Raw genomic sequence first — 12,860 nt, 5'->3', positions numbered from 1 at the left:
CACTTGGTTGAGAAGCCCTCTGACCCATTCTGGTTCGTGCTGTTCTGAACTTTTCACTCACTGCCTCTTACTTTAGAGCCGGCAAGGAATGAGCCTGCCCTGGATCTTTGGCCAAACAATGTCCCCACACACAGGGCCAAGCCATGCGGAGCCTTGGTCAGAAGTTCGGACCTTGTCCTAAGAGCGAGGAGGGTCAAGAGGGATCTAGGCCGAGGGACGTCATTGGGCCTGGCCTGGACAAGCCCGTGGGAGACAGAGCAGCGGCTGTGGAAGTCAGGAGGCATGGCCTGCTCCTGGGGAATGAGGACTCACCTGTCTGCTCCCTGGTGCCTCCTGCAGACCCCGGCTCCCAACATGCCCTCCTCTGCTCATTCCGGGGCCATTTTCAGAGCCAGCACATCCCTGGCTGAAAGGCCTCCACTCTCGGGCCAAGCTGCGGGACACAGCGTGCGGAGGGGAACGCTGAGGGGAGAGGCTGCTGGGCTCGCTGAGAAAACACAGGGCAGCCTTGTTTGGGGCGCAGTGGGTTACACAACAGTTTCCACCTGGCCAGGAGCCTGGACGGGGAAGGACATGGCTGCCAGGAAAGCCTGGTAATTGCTGGCTGGGAGAGCTGGGGGCGGGGGCTGCAGAGGCCAGGAAGTGGAGGTCTTTGGAAATGCGGGAAGCCCCGTCACCCTGTTGGCTCTTCGGCTGGCAGGTGCTTATGAGGACCTGGCCCGAGTTTTCAAAACTCTGCGGGTTTCTCAATCTCCCTTGGGCCGACTGCTCCTCCCCACCACTTCCCAGCCTGCTGGTTCCTGCACTGCCAGTCAGTTCCCATAAAAGGGATGGTTTGGGGCACAGGGAGTGGAGGGAACAGGTATAAAAGGAGGGTGAGGCCCGGAAGAGGCAGCTGGGCACAGGAGCACAGCAAGAGGCCACACCATGCCCCTCTCCGCTTCGGCCAGGACGGGTCTGAGGGTGGCTCAGACAGGTCTCTGGGTTGACCAAGGGTCTGGGTTGTGGGTGTTCAGGCCGAAGGGCCCAGACGGACTGCAGAGCCACTGCACGGAGGGGTCTGGCCCTGCTGTGGGGAGGGCAGAGGCAGTGGCGGGAGAGGAAGCAGAGCCAGGGGCAGGGAAGGAGGGGGGAGGAGGGGAGGAAGTGGAGGGAGAGGACAGGGGGGAGGGGCAGGTGCACTTGCAGGGTCTGACCCTGGTTCTCCCACAGGCTTTGTGGTCCTGCTGGTGGTGCAGAGCTGTGAGTACCCCCTTGGGTCCCAGGAGGGGGTGGTGAGGGGGGTGGTGAGGAAGGATCGGCAGATTCATGTTTGTTAAAGGAGGTGGAGAACAGTTACCATCGTTATCTGGATGTTTATTTTACTAGTGTCTACTTGTCTGTATATTTGAAAATTTTCAAAATACAAATATTTCCAAGGCTCGGGTTCAGTGAGTCCTGGGGGAGCCCAGTGGCAGTGTGGCTGGGAGATGCCCGCAGTCCTGCCTGCAGGACCAGGAGGGCAGGAACGCTTTCTTGGCACCAGGAGGACTTGGGATCCCTGCCCTGGGGCCCAGCTGGGGGAAGGGCTGCAGGGCCTGGGGGCTGACAAGCCAGGACGCCCAGAGAAGAGGCCGCCAGAGCCTCTCAGGTCAAGGACCCACCACGGGGCCTGCCAGGTCCACCCTAGAGGCCGGGGTCTCCTCCAGGAACCCTTCCTGACCTCACTCCTCTTGACCAGCCTGGGGACTCCCAGCGCCGCCCCTTCATTGACATTCTAACTTTGCTCACAACTCTGCCCTGAGTGCTGAGCTCAGGGCTCAGCGACAGGGTCCCCGGCGGAACCCTGGCCCAGGTCCCACCTGACGTTTCCTGTAGGTGCCGCCTACCAGCTGGTCTGCTACTACACCAGCTGGTCCCAGTACCGAGAGGGGGACGGGAGCTGCTTCCCAGACGCCATAGACCCCTTCCTCTGCACCCACGTCATCTATAGCTTCGCCAACATCAGCAACGACGAGATCGACACCTGGGAGTGGAACGACGTGTCTCTATACGACACGCTGAACACACTCAAGACCAGGTTGGGCCGGGGCAGGGAGAGGATGGAGGTGGGCCGGCTGGTCCTGGGCAGGGCACCTCTCTCCAGCGTATGGCCCAGCCTCTGGGTAGATCATCTGAGGCCTTAGCTTACGTGGGAGGCGGTGACGTCGGCAGGTGCTGGGCAGTGTTTGGGGTGATGATGGAGGCGGCTGGAGAAAGGGCACCACTGAGCTCTGAGAAGGGAGGCCTCCCTGTCACTGTCCCTGTCCCTGAGGGCGTCTCTCAGGGGGCATGAGCCTTGCTGCTGCTCTATTCCTGCATATCCTGGATTCCCCACTGAGGAAGTGGGGAGGGGGGCGGGATAGGCAGCCCACCTTAGTCTTAGAAACAGAGTCTCAGGGCTGGAAGGACCTTGGACGCCAAACCTGGGGCCACCCGGTGTCTCGGCACTTATGTCACCTGCCTCCCGCCTCCTCCTCCCCACAGGAACCCCAACCTGAAGACCCTCTTGTCTGTGGGAGGATGGAACTTCGGTTCTGAAAGGTAGGACCCTCCCCAGAGGAAGCTTGACTAGGAGTGTGGACACGAGGCTCACAGGGATCCCAGACTAGTTAGGCACAGGGGCCCGAAATGGCCGTCAGGGGCCCACCTGGTGTACAACCACTGAGCGGGGCACGGCCACAGCAGCTCCCATTCAGTGAGTGGTTACTAAGTGTCAGGCGCCCTTTCAGGCCATTTCACATGAAATCCTCACAGTGGCACCAAGAGTACATTCATCCCCATTTTACAGATGAGCTCACGGAGACCCAGGTTACGACCTGTGAGTGGCTTGGCTAGTGGGTGACGGAGCCTCTCTTGGGAACCAGGGTGTCTGGCTCCAAAGCACATGACTAGAGTGGGTCCTACCCTGGCCGTGTCTCCTGGGGCTGTGGGCTCAGGCTCCTTGCTCCTTGGGGCACAGAAACACCCCCAGAGGGGACCGTGCCCAGTTCTCAGCACTAAGCACTCTTCTGTGGTGATTTCATTCCTAGATTTTCCAAAATAGCCTCCAACACCCAGAGTCGCAGGACTTTCATCAAGTCGGTGCCACCGTTCCTTCGGACCCATGGCTTTGACGGGCTGGACCTGGCCTGGCTCTACCCTGGACGAAAGGACAAGCAGCATTTCACCTCTCTGGTCAAGGTGCTGGGCGGGTCCGGGACATCCAGGGAGGGCAGCCCAAGCATCTCCAGGGACCGGGGAGAGCGACCGTCCAGACAGATTGCCCACAGCACCAGCCCTGGCACGTTCACTCTGGTCTCGTGTGCCTGCGGGGACAGAGCGCAGACCAAAAGGCAGTCCCCTGGAGTCCAACTGGGATCTCGCGGTCCCTCCAGGGCAGGAGTCACTGAGTGACGGGGTAGGGGGTGGGCACAGGATGAGTCCAGGATAGGCCTGGGGACAGGACCACTGAGGTGCCACCCGTGGTCCCTGGAGCCCCTCAGGGGCCCGTGAGGTGCTCAGAACTGGCCTCCCAGCACGGGGCTCTCTGCCACCCCCGGGACCCCTTTCACCTGCGGCCTCCCTCCCACCAGGAAATGAAGGCTGAGTTTGTAAAGGAAGCCCCGAAGGAAACGCAGCTGCTGCTCCTGAGCGCCGCGGTGTCCGCCGGGAAGGTGGCCCTGGACAGAGGCTACGACATGTCCCAGCTGGCCCAGTGAGTGCCCGCCGCCTGCCCTCCGCAGGAGCCAGAGGCAGCTCAGGAGGTCACGCTCCCTCTGCGTCTCGTCTCCCCGTCCGTCGTGGGGAGAACAACACCTCTCCTTCCTTTCCACTTGGGTCTTGTACGACGGTGGAGAGAGTGGCCGGGAAGGAGTTTGCGGGAAAGGAAGTAGGAGGAGCTTACACACCAGCCACCCGAGCCCACGAGGCTCAGTGCTCCTCCCTGAGCGGCTTTTCCTTGCCAGATGGTCAGGGCAGCCTGAGAGGCTCACTCAGGCGGGTCCCCCTGTTCCTCAGCCTGCCCCCGGACCCCCAAATGAGGAGCAGCCACAGCCAAGGGCCTGATGGCCGGTGGGGCTAAGGCCTGGGCCTCAGGAAGCCAGGAGTGAAGGACAAGGGCTCTGCTATGACGTCAGGTCTTCTTTACCACCTTCGGGGGGTGGAGACTCAGAGCCTAAATGCACCATGAGGAGGGGAGGACTCAGGCATTTCCCCCAATACCTGACGCTCAGGTCCACGAGTCCACCTGCTGCCTCCTGTGTGCGTGTCCAGGTCTGGTGCCCTTTGTCCTGCTGTCTGTTGATGACACTTTTTAAAAAATATATTTTTACTAGAGACTCAGTGTATGAAAATTCATGCAGTGGAGGGGGATCCCTCAGCCTGGCCTGCCCCCTCTCACAGTCCAGGAGCCCTCAGGGGCGGGGGGCGACCTGGCAATCAGGGGAAGGTGACACCCCCATCACACCTCTGCTGCTGCCACTGCCAGCAGCGCAAGCCTCGGCCGGCCCTGGTTACCTGAGCCTCGGTGGCCCTGGGTGGCTGGGCAGCTGCCATCCAAGGCTTGCCTGTGCCTTGAGCCGGCCCTGGATGGCTGGGGGCCTGGCCTTGCCATGTGCCTGCCTCTGAATTCCCACAGTCCCCTCAGCACCCTAGCCACCCAGGGCCAACATCCAAGGCTTGCCTGTGTCTCAGGCTAGCCCTGGGAGGCTGGGGGGCTAAGGGGACTGGGGAACTCTAGAGGTAGGTGCATGGCAAGACCCAGCCCGCCTGGGGGCAGGCCCAGCCTTGCAGCATGCCTGCTGCCCTGGCGGGGCTGAGGGGACTGGGCACTACCATCTTGTGGCTGTGGGTGCCGCCATCTCTGAGGGTGGGGCAGTCATTTAGCATATTCCCTCCTAATTAGCTGTGGGAACCACCATCTTTGTGACAGCATGATGGTCAATTAGCATATTTCCTCTTTATTAGACAGGATTGATGTCAGAGAGGAAGGGAGAGGGAGACATAGAAACATCGATGCTGAGAGAGAATAATGGATCAGCGGCCTCCTGCAGGCCTTCTACTGGGGATGGAGCCCATAACCCAGGCATGTGCCCTAACCGGGAATCAGACCTGACCTCCCAGTTCATAGGTCAACACTCAACCACTGAGCCACAGCAGACGGGCAGTTGATGACAGCTTTAATCTACTCTCAGCACAATGAACGGATGGGCTGGAGGGGTCCGGTCTGGGAGCCTGGACAGTGGCTTGCTGGGCGGGACTGGGTTGAGTGGAGGGCCTGTCTCTCCAGTCTGCCCTGCTCACATCCCGCGGGACTGGCAGCTTCTCTAGTTCCCACCTCGCTCTCCCTCCGCTCCCACAGACACCTGGACTTCATCAACCTCCTGACCTACGACTTCCATGGAGCATGGCGCCAGAGCACGGGACACCACAGCCCCCTGTTCCGAGGCCAGGAGGTCGCCAGTTCTGACAGATACAGCAACGCTGTGAGTGGGGGAGGGTCCTGCAAGGCAGGGGCTACGGTCCCAGGTCATAGATGCAGAGACTGAGGCCCAGGGGCCACGTGTCCCCACAGTCTGAGGACAGAGGGCACCACCCCTCTGTGGAGAAGCCAGACCTCAACTGATGGCCCCGGGGGGCGCATGCAGGCCGAGGGGGGACGAGAGGATGGGGGCCCGGGGCTGAGGAGGCCGGTCGGGTCTAGACCTGCCTTTCGCTGACCGTGGAGCCTGAGCCTGCCGTCCGGTGTCACAGCTGTTGTAGCTGACACTCCTCCCTGTGCTCAGAAGGCTTTCTGAGACCCAAGCTGTGCAGTGCCCTTTAGACTGAGGTTATGGGTCCCCGGGAGGCAGGGAAGCCCCAGGAGTGTGTAGGACAGACTGACAGCTACACTGTCCCCCACCCCCCAGGCCTACGCCGTGGGCTACGCGCTCAGGCTGGGGGTCCCGGCCAAGAAGCTGCTCATGGGCATCCCCACCTTCGGGAGGAGCTTCACACTGGCCTCTTCGAAGATCGGAGTGGGAGCCCCCATCTCAGGGCCCGGGCTGCCCGGCCAGTTCACCAAGGAAGGCGGGATCCTCGCTTACTATGAGGTGTGACTCGGGAGAAGGGACTTCCTGGGGAAGGTGAGCCGACGCCCACCCGCTTCTGTTCTTCGTGTTCCAGGGGACGGGCGTCCAGGCTGAGGGGAGTCAGGCACACCCGGTCTTCCTCTGTCTGACAGCCCCAGGTGCTTTGGTTTCTGGCGGCCTCTGCCGTTCGCAGCCAGGGCCACACAGCTGGGGACATGGGCCTCTGTTACCACAGCAAGCGGGCAGCCAGGCGTCTGCCGAGGGCACATGTGCCTGCGGCTGAGGGGCTGGAGGAGTCGCACCCTGTGCCCTGCAGCCCCTCACACCCTGACTGTCCTCTGCTCAGATCTGTGACTTCCTTCGTGGTGCGACTGTGCATCGACTCCCTGACCAGCGGGTCCCCTATGCCACCAAGGGCAACCAGTGGGTGGGGTACGATGACCAGGAGAGCGTCAAAAACAAGGTAGGTCTCGCAGGCCATGCCCCAGGAGGGAGAGGGAGAGGAGCCCAGGGTGCCCTGCTGGAGGGCGATGCTGAGTCACCTGGGGAGGGGCCAGGACAGCAGGTCCCCCCTACACACATCAGGCAGGTAACCCAGCGCTGCCCCTCTGGGCCTCCCCTGCCAGGTGCAGTACCTGAAGAACCAGGGGCTGGCAGGAGCCATGGTGTGGGCCCTGGACCTGGACGACTTCCGTGGCACCTTCTGCGGCCAGAATCTTCACTTCCCCCTCACCAGCGCCATCAAGGAAGCCCTGGCTGCCGCCTAGCGCTCCGTCCGTCCAGCACATGCTGGGCAGGGGTTCTTGCTCCCAGGGTTCTTGCTGCTCAGGAGCTGGTCACCTGCCCCGCTGCACCTCAGTCTCCTTCCCTGGCCCTGCCGAGGGTCCAGCTCTGAGCTCTGCGCTCAGCTCTGTGGGCTTGCAGGGGGCGGCGGGGCTGTGGGCAGTGAGGGCTGGACCCCCAGTGTCAGGCAGGGACAGCGCACACGTTGAGGAGTGAAAACGCCACTCCCTCCCTGGGCCTCCTCGGCAGAGGCCACACGAGCAAGCTCTGCCACCCAGCACAGACGTCATGCAGGAAGCAGTGACCACACAGATCACAGCCTCCGCAGGCCCAGCTTCAAACCTCCACGAGGAGCGTCCTCGTGCCCCCCTCCCAACCCCCAGCTGCTCAATAAAGCACCAGAAGCTCTGTGTTGGCACTTGCTGACCCGTCTCTGAGGCCCGTGGGCTCCTCTCTCCCCTCTCGTCTGGGTTCCTCTCTCCCAAGTTTGGGGGCCCTGAGCTTGCAGAAGGGGAAGCCAGCACGGGCACTGCCAGGGCCTTGGGAGTCCCCAAAAGAGGCAGCCTCTTCAAACCCGCCTGCCCGGCTCCACCCGGCAGGGCTGAGAGCGTCCACTGGAGCTCACTGTCATCCAGAGCCCTCGCCTCAGCTCCTTGTTGAGAGAACCCTGTTTCTGTAAGGCCAGCAGGAAGGAGAAGGGGGGACGCCCCAATCCTAACCCTTCATCTGCCAGGGGAGATGTAGGCGCCAGCACAGGGCCAGGGTGCAGAGCTCTGACTCAACTTCCAGCTGGAAGGAGACACCAGGTTGCATCACGCGTCCTCCCTTCGCCCAGGTCTGGATCGTTTCCCCATGGTCCTGCCATTCCCAAGGGCTCTCTGCCATGGAGGGACCCTTCCCATCGCCACAGCAACCCCATCCCCTCCTCTCTCTCCTGGGACACACTGAGCCCTCAATCCAGCAGGGCTCCTCAGCCAGGCTGGCCTGAGACATGGGGTGGGCAGGAGGGGACGTGTGGGATGACTGCTGTGCAAGCAGAGAAAGTCCTCGAGGATTCGCTCGTGGAGGCTCTGGTGTTTGGACTCTGTGACTTGGCCAGTGGTTTGTGACGCTGGTTTGAGGTGCAGGGAAGGAAATACCTATTGGCTGCATTGAAATCTGAACCAGCAGGAGCTGGGCAGATGCAGCTGGTCTCAAGGTCACAGCTCAGCCAAAGGCACGGAAGGTGGGGACCTGGCCAGAGCCTGGGGGTACATGACCTTTCCCCGCCGGCCAGTGCGGCCGAGCTTCCCTGATCCCTGAAAGAAATACAGGCCGTGCGTGCTTTCGCGTGTACGGGGTGCCCACCACACAGGGTCTTTGAAAGCCGGGCTATGAGCCCTCCGGGGCGGCCACCCCTCCACCCTGCCCCCTGGGCCAGCCTTCCTCCGACTGGGACATGCCCGGCAGGGGTGACTCAGGGTCCTGCACTTAGTCACGTTCACTTATAGCTGCAGACTCAGCGCAAGGGATGGGGATCGGTCTCCAGGACCCACCCCTGCCCGCAGGACCCCGAGTCGCCTGGCACCGGCCCCCACGCCACTCCCCACAAGGACAGCCAGGGGAGAGAAGCAGCCACACACATGTGCCTCACCCCGGGGACAGAGAAGACGGTGCCTGCGGCTGAAGACCTGCATAAGCTACATGTGTGCTGGACTTGACACAGAGGACACCGTCCAGATGAAGCAGGCCTGGCCTGTGTTTCTTTCACTTAAAGAAGTGCTTTATTGTGAAAACTTGTGTAGCTGCCACCCAGGATAGGAAACGAGACCTCAGAAATGCTCCTGAAACTCTGCTCGCGGCAGCCACACCCTGGCTTCCTGGGGGTCTCGCCACCTGGGGACGCCCCTGGGAGCAGAGAGCCGGCCACTGACTGCGTCTGCATTGGATGTGGGTGGGATGGCGGCGTGGTGCTTGGTGGGTGCAGACTCTCACAGTCGCCTACGCACCCCCGCAGGGGCAGTGCTCTCCGAGCTGCCGGCTGTGGCACATGATCCTGTGGGGACGGTTCCTGCAGGGCTGTCTCCCGAGAGCCTCAGGCTGACACCGCGGGGCGTGGAGTGTGCACTGTACTCGGTCCCATCTCACATTTTCAAAAGGGGATTCCTCCGTCCACACGCCCAGCAGCAGTAAGAGCTCTGGTCTCCGTCTCCCTGACCCTAGTGTTGTCCGGATTTAGATGGTCACCAATCTGACATGTTAGGGATGAACGAACCAGAGACTGCAAATATGTACCGGCCTCATTTCCTCCACTGCCAATGCCCACGCCAGGCCCTGCTTTGAAGCATCTAGAAGGTTCCGAGTGCTGGCTTCCTCCATGGTCCTTCCACGCCTGCCTTACTGACATGAACCACCCCAGGGCTGGGGGTCTGTCAGCGGCACTGTGATAGGTGGGGCACCGGAGGCCCCAAGAGGGTCCTGCCAGCATCTCAGAGAGGCAGTGACAGGGCCCTGGACCCCCTTCCTGGGATCCCGTTGCTGAGGGACACACCTTGGCACCCCAACTCCTCCCTCTCTAGGGCCCCCGGCAGCATACAGCACAAGGGAGACCCCCGGGAATGGGAGGGCAAGGGCATGGCTCCCATGGGAAGCTATTTCGGGCAGTCTGGGCCCCAGCCCCAGGCTCCGGGGCCTGGCCACACGTGACCCCCAGGAGGCCAAGGCGGCCTGAGCTGGGTTCACCCTCCAGATGGAAGCTCTCGTTGCCACTGCCCTGACCCCTGGCACCGGCCACTGCCAGCGTCCTATCTCACCCATCTGTGCCTTCCTCCCATCTGGGCACCAGCACCCTGGCTGCTGGGAGCCAACCCGGGTGATGGACGACACAGTGCCCTCTCAAGGGACCCTCCGTCCCTCCCCCAGAGCTATTCCTGGCCCAGGCGCCTCCCCACTCCCAGCCCCCACCTGGCCTGACCCCACAGCTGGGAGCCATTTGGCCGGGGGTGGGGCAGCCCTGCCTATATAAGCCTGGTCCTAGGTGTCCCAGGCACCCTGGAGGCCCAGACCCTCCACAGCTGACCTCTGCACACTCAGCCTGACCACAGCCAGCCCGGCAATGACAGCGACCTCGCAGGCCCCTGACTATGGTCCGGAGGAGCCCGCCTCCGAGGTGCCCAAGGTGCCCACGGAGCCCTCGGGAGAAGGGGCAGCATCGAAGGCCTCAGGGCAGGAGCAGCCTCCCACAGCAACCACTGAGGCTCCTGCCCCCGCAGCCTCGCAGGCCCCTGACCGTGGTCCGGAGGAGCCCGCCTCAGAGGTGCCCACGGAGCCCATGGAGCCCACGGTGCCCACAGAACCCTCAGGAGAAGGGGCAGCATCGGAGGCCACGGGGGAGGAGCAGGCTCCCACGGCAACCCCTGAGGCACCTGCCCCCGAAGCCACTACACCTGCACCTCGAAGTGAAGGTGACCAGAGGTGGGGCGGGCAGAGGAGGGGCAGGCAGGGTCGAAGATGGGGGGACTCTGGGCCACACACCTTTCCTCTCCCCTCCTTCTCCCATAGACGTGCCCAGTGTCCCACTGCAGCTGACCATCGAGGACGTGAGCGACTGCTCGGTGACCGTTAGCTGGGAGCCTCCGGAGAGGCTGGGGAGTCAGGGCCTCCAGGGTTACCTGCTGGAGCTCCGCAAGGAGGGAGGTGAGCGCTGGGCAAAGCCCCGCGGGCACCAGAGCGTGGGCTTGGGGGCCGCAAGCCCCAGACCCCACTCCGTGCCGGGAACACGAGGAGGCAGGAGGGTCAGCGTGTCCCCAGGAAGTGCTTGTCCCCCAGCTCCGGGGAGCACCTGAGTGGCAGCGCCCGGGATGGGACGGTGCACTGCTCTGCGGAGAAGTGAGGGAGGGGCTGCCTCTCAGAAGACCCCGCGGGGGGGAGGGCAAGCAGGAGGCAGAGCAGAGGAGCTGGGGGTGGAGGGAGGGTGAGACGGGGAGGAGAAATGGGGCACATTCCTGTGTCCGCCTCCATGGCAGCCAAGCTCGGCCTGGCCTCGGCCTCTGCCCCGACCTTGCTGTGCGACTTGGTCACTGTGTCCTCCCTCGGAGCTGGAGAGCCCTCCTCTGGCCACTCGCCCGGCCCTCCCATCGGGTGTCCTCCATAATAGAAACGAGGGGCCGGGAACGGGCGGAAAGGGGAACTAGGCCCAGCTCCTCGGCAAGATGGGTGCCCGTGGCCACGAAGCCAGGGCCTCCGGCCTCTCCCTCCTCAGCCTCGGAATGGGTGCCCGTGAACGCTGGGCCCATGATGGTGACCCAGCAGACCGTGCGGAAACTGGCCCCGGGAGACAAGTTCTTCCTGCGCGTGGCTGCTGTGAGCCCTGCGGGAGCCGGCCCCCCCGCGACGCTGGACCAGCCCATCCACATCCGGGAGATCATCGGTAAGGCCTGGCGTCCCGCCCCAGCCCGTCCCAGGCACCCATGGGGTGGATGGAGAAGCCGAGGCCAATGGGCAGAGAGGACAGGCCGTCATTCCCGACCCTATCATGCGCACAAGCCACGTGCTGTCGCCATCTTGCCTTTAGAAAGTTCCAGGTTCCCAGCAGCAAGGACCCTCTGAAGGTCCAAGAGCCCATTTCTCTGAGTGGCCCATCACCCAAGCTTTGGGGAAAGGGCTTCCTGACCCCAAAAATGAAGGCTCAGCTCCCTGGTCACCTGCCTGAGGGTCCCAATGCTACACTCATTCTGCCCGTCGACCTGTCTAGTCTTCCCCTGAGAGCCGTGAACGCTCCTTCCTGCTCCTTCTGCTCCTTCCTCTGGCCTGGGTTCCAGAGCTCCCTTGGGGTCCAGGTCTCTGGTGGGAGGAAGACAGGGCCCTCGAACGGCCCAGGAAGGTTTCTCCATCCCCAGAGAGCAGCACCACCCTGGGGACCTGGGAGCCCAGCTGTTTCCCTTGCTAAGATTTCTATTTGTGGGGTGCAACCAGCCTCACACCTACCCCTGTTCCCTGCCAGAGCCGGTCAGGTTTCAGTCTGTTCACGGCCGTGAGTCATTCCTTCTGCTCCAAGGTCTCTGGGGACAGCCCAGGGCGCAGTGAGGAGAAGCACAGGCCAGCAGGTGGCTGAGGCCTCCTCACCTCCGTCCTCGCTCCGCACCTCCAGCCTCAGAGGGGGACGCACAGGTCTGAGCAAGGCCTCCAGAAACAGGGGCTTTCACGGCCACAGGGAGGGTCAAGCTTGGGTTCAAGGCGATAATCTCAGCTCCAGGGCCCGGGAGGTGTGACCACGGGAACTTAGAGCCCTTGGCTCTCAGGCTGGTCCCCAGGATCAGGGACTCTGGGGAGACCCAGGGCCTGGTGCAGCCCCTCCCAGAACCTGCCTCCACACAGGACCTCTCCTGCCTCCAGGGGGCAGGGAATGTTCTCCCTGGTTTTCAAAAGCCAAGGGTGCTCCCAGCCTTAGAGTCTGCAGCGCAGACACAGAGACCTGCAGGGAGGGCCCTGGACCTTCCCCGGGGCCCCAGGGAGCTCAGGCTCTGCGAGGCCGCAGGGCCCGGCCTCTACCCCGAAGCCCAGCGCTGACAGCCAGCCTCGGCCCCTGCTGCTCCGAGAATTCCTCTGGCAGCCGAGAAGGGGATTTCCTGGAGAGAAGAGGGGAGAGACTGTGAACAAACAGGGGCCAGCCAGCCCTCCTGGTGGGCAGGGCAGGGTGGGGGCCTGTCCAGGTTCCTCAGCTGCTCAGCTGTCCCTCCTTGGCCACCTGCAGCTGCCAAGCATTCCACCCCGAAGCTCCGAGAGCCAAGTGCCCACACAGCTAATCCTCAGAGACACAGTGTTCCTTCTCCCTGTCTCCTCCCTCCGCCCTGTGAGCTACCAACTGCTGCCACCTGTCCACCCAGAAGCTTCAGTCACCACCCCCACCCCCGCCCGGGGCAGCGGCTTGGCTGCGCTGCCTCCCCAGCAATGCCCGTGGTGCAGGGCTGCACCTGGTTGGGTGATGGTCAGGACCGTGGTGTCCTGTCCTCATAGATTCCAGAAAGGCTT

General features: G+C 63.0%; 2 protein-coding genes across 4 annotated transcripts in view; both read left to right on the top strand.

Moving 5' to 3' along the window:
* The first annotated feature begins 864 nt into the window (after positions 1 to 864).
* CHI3L1 (chitinase 3 like 1) lies at positions 865 to 7,259 on the top strand. The gene is made up of 10 exons (XM_006757476.2): positions 865 to 976; positions 1,213 to 1,242; positions 1,858 to 2,059; positions 2,506 to 2,562; positions 3,051 to 3,201; positions 3,594 to 3,715; positions 5,360 to 5,483; positions 5,907 to 6,089; positions 6,415 to 6,531; positions 6,695 to 7,259. Exons 1-10 carry the CDS (start codon positions 928 to 930, stop codon positions 6,833 to 6,835), a joined length of 1,176 nt encoding a protein of 391 aa, XP_006757539.1. The 5' UTR covers positions 865 to 927; the 3' UTR covers positions 6,836 to 7,259.
* An 83-nt stretch (positions 7,260 to 7,342) lies between these two features.
* Positions 7,343 to 12,860, top strand: part of MYBPH (myosin binding protein H) — a 10,309-nt gene continuing 4,791 nt past the window's right edge. For 2 of the 3 annotated variants that reach the window (XM_015559899.1, XM_015559898.1), the window contains exons 1-2: positions 7,343 to 10,526; positions 11,092 to 11,259. In XM_015559899.1, coding sequence (XP_015415385.1) covers positions 9,974 to 10,526; positions 11,092 to 11,259 — 721 coding nt within the window. In that variant the 5' untranslated portion in view covers positions 7,343 to 9,973. The remainder of the gene's footprint in view (positions 10,527 to 11,091; positions 11,260 to 12,860) is intronic. The other variant, XM_015559897.1, reaches the window with a different exon arrangement.

This window comes from Myotis davidii, unplaced genomic scaffold (genome assembly GCF_000327345.1).
Source record: "Myotis davidii unplaced genomic scaffold, ASM32734v1 scaffold1915, whole genome shotgun sequence".
NCBI classification, from domain to species: Eukaryota; Metazoa; Chordata; class Mammalia; order Chiroptera; family Vespertilionidae; genus Myotis; species Myotis davidii.
Note: the sequence above shows the minus strand (reverse complement) of the source record. Positions and strands in the feature narration are given on the sequence as shown.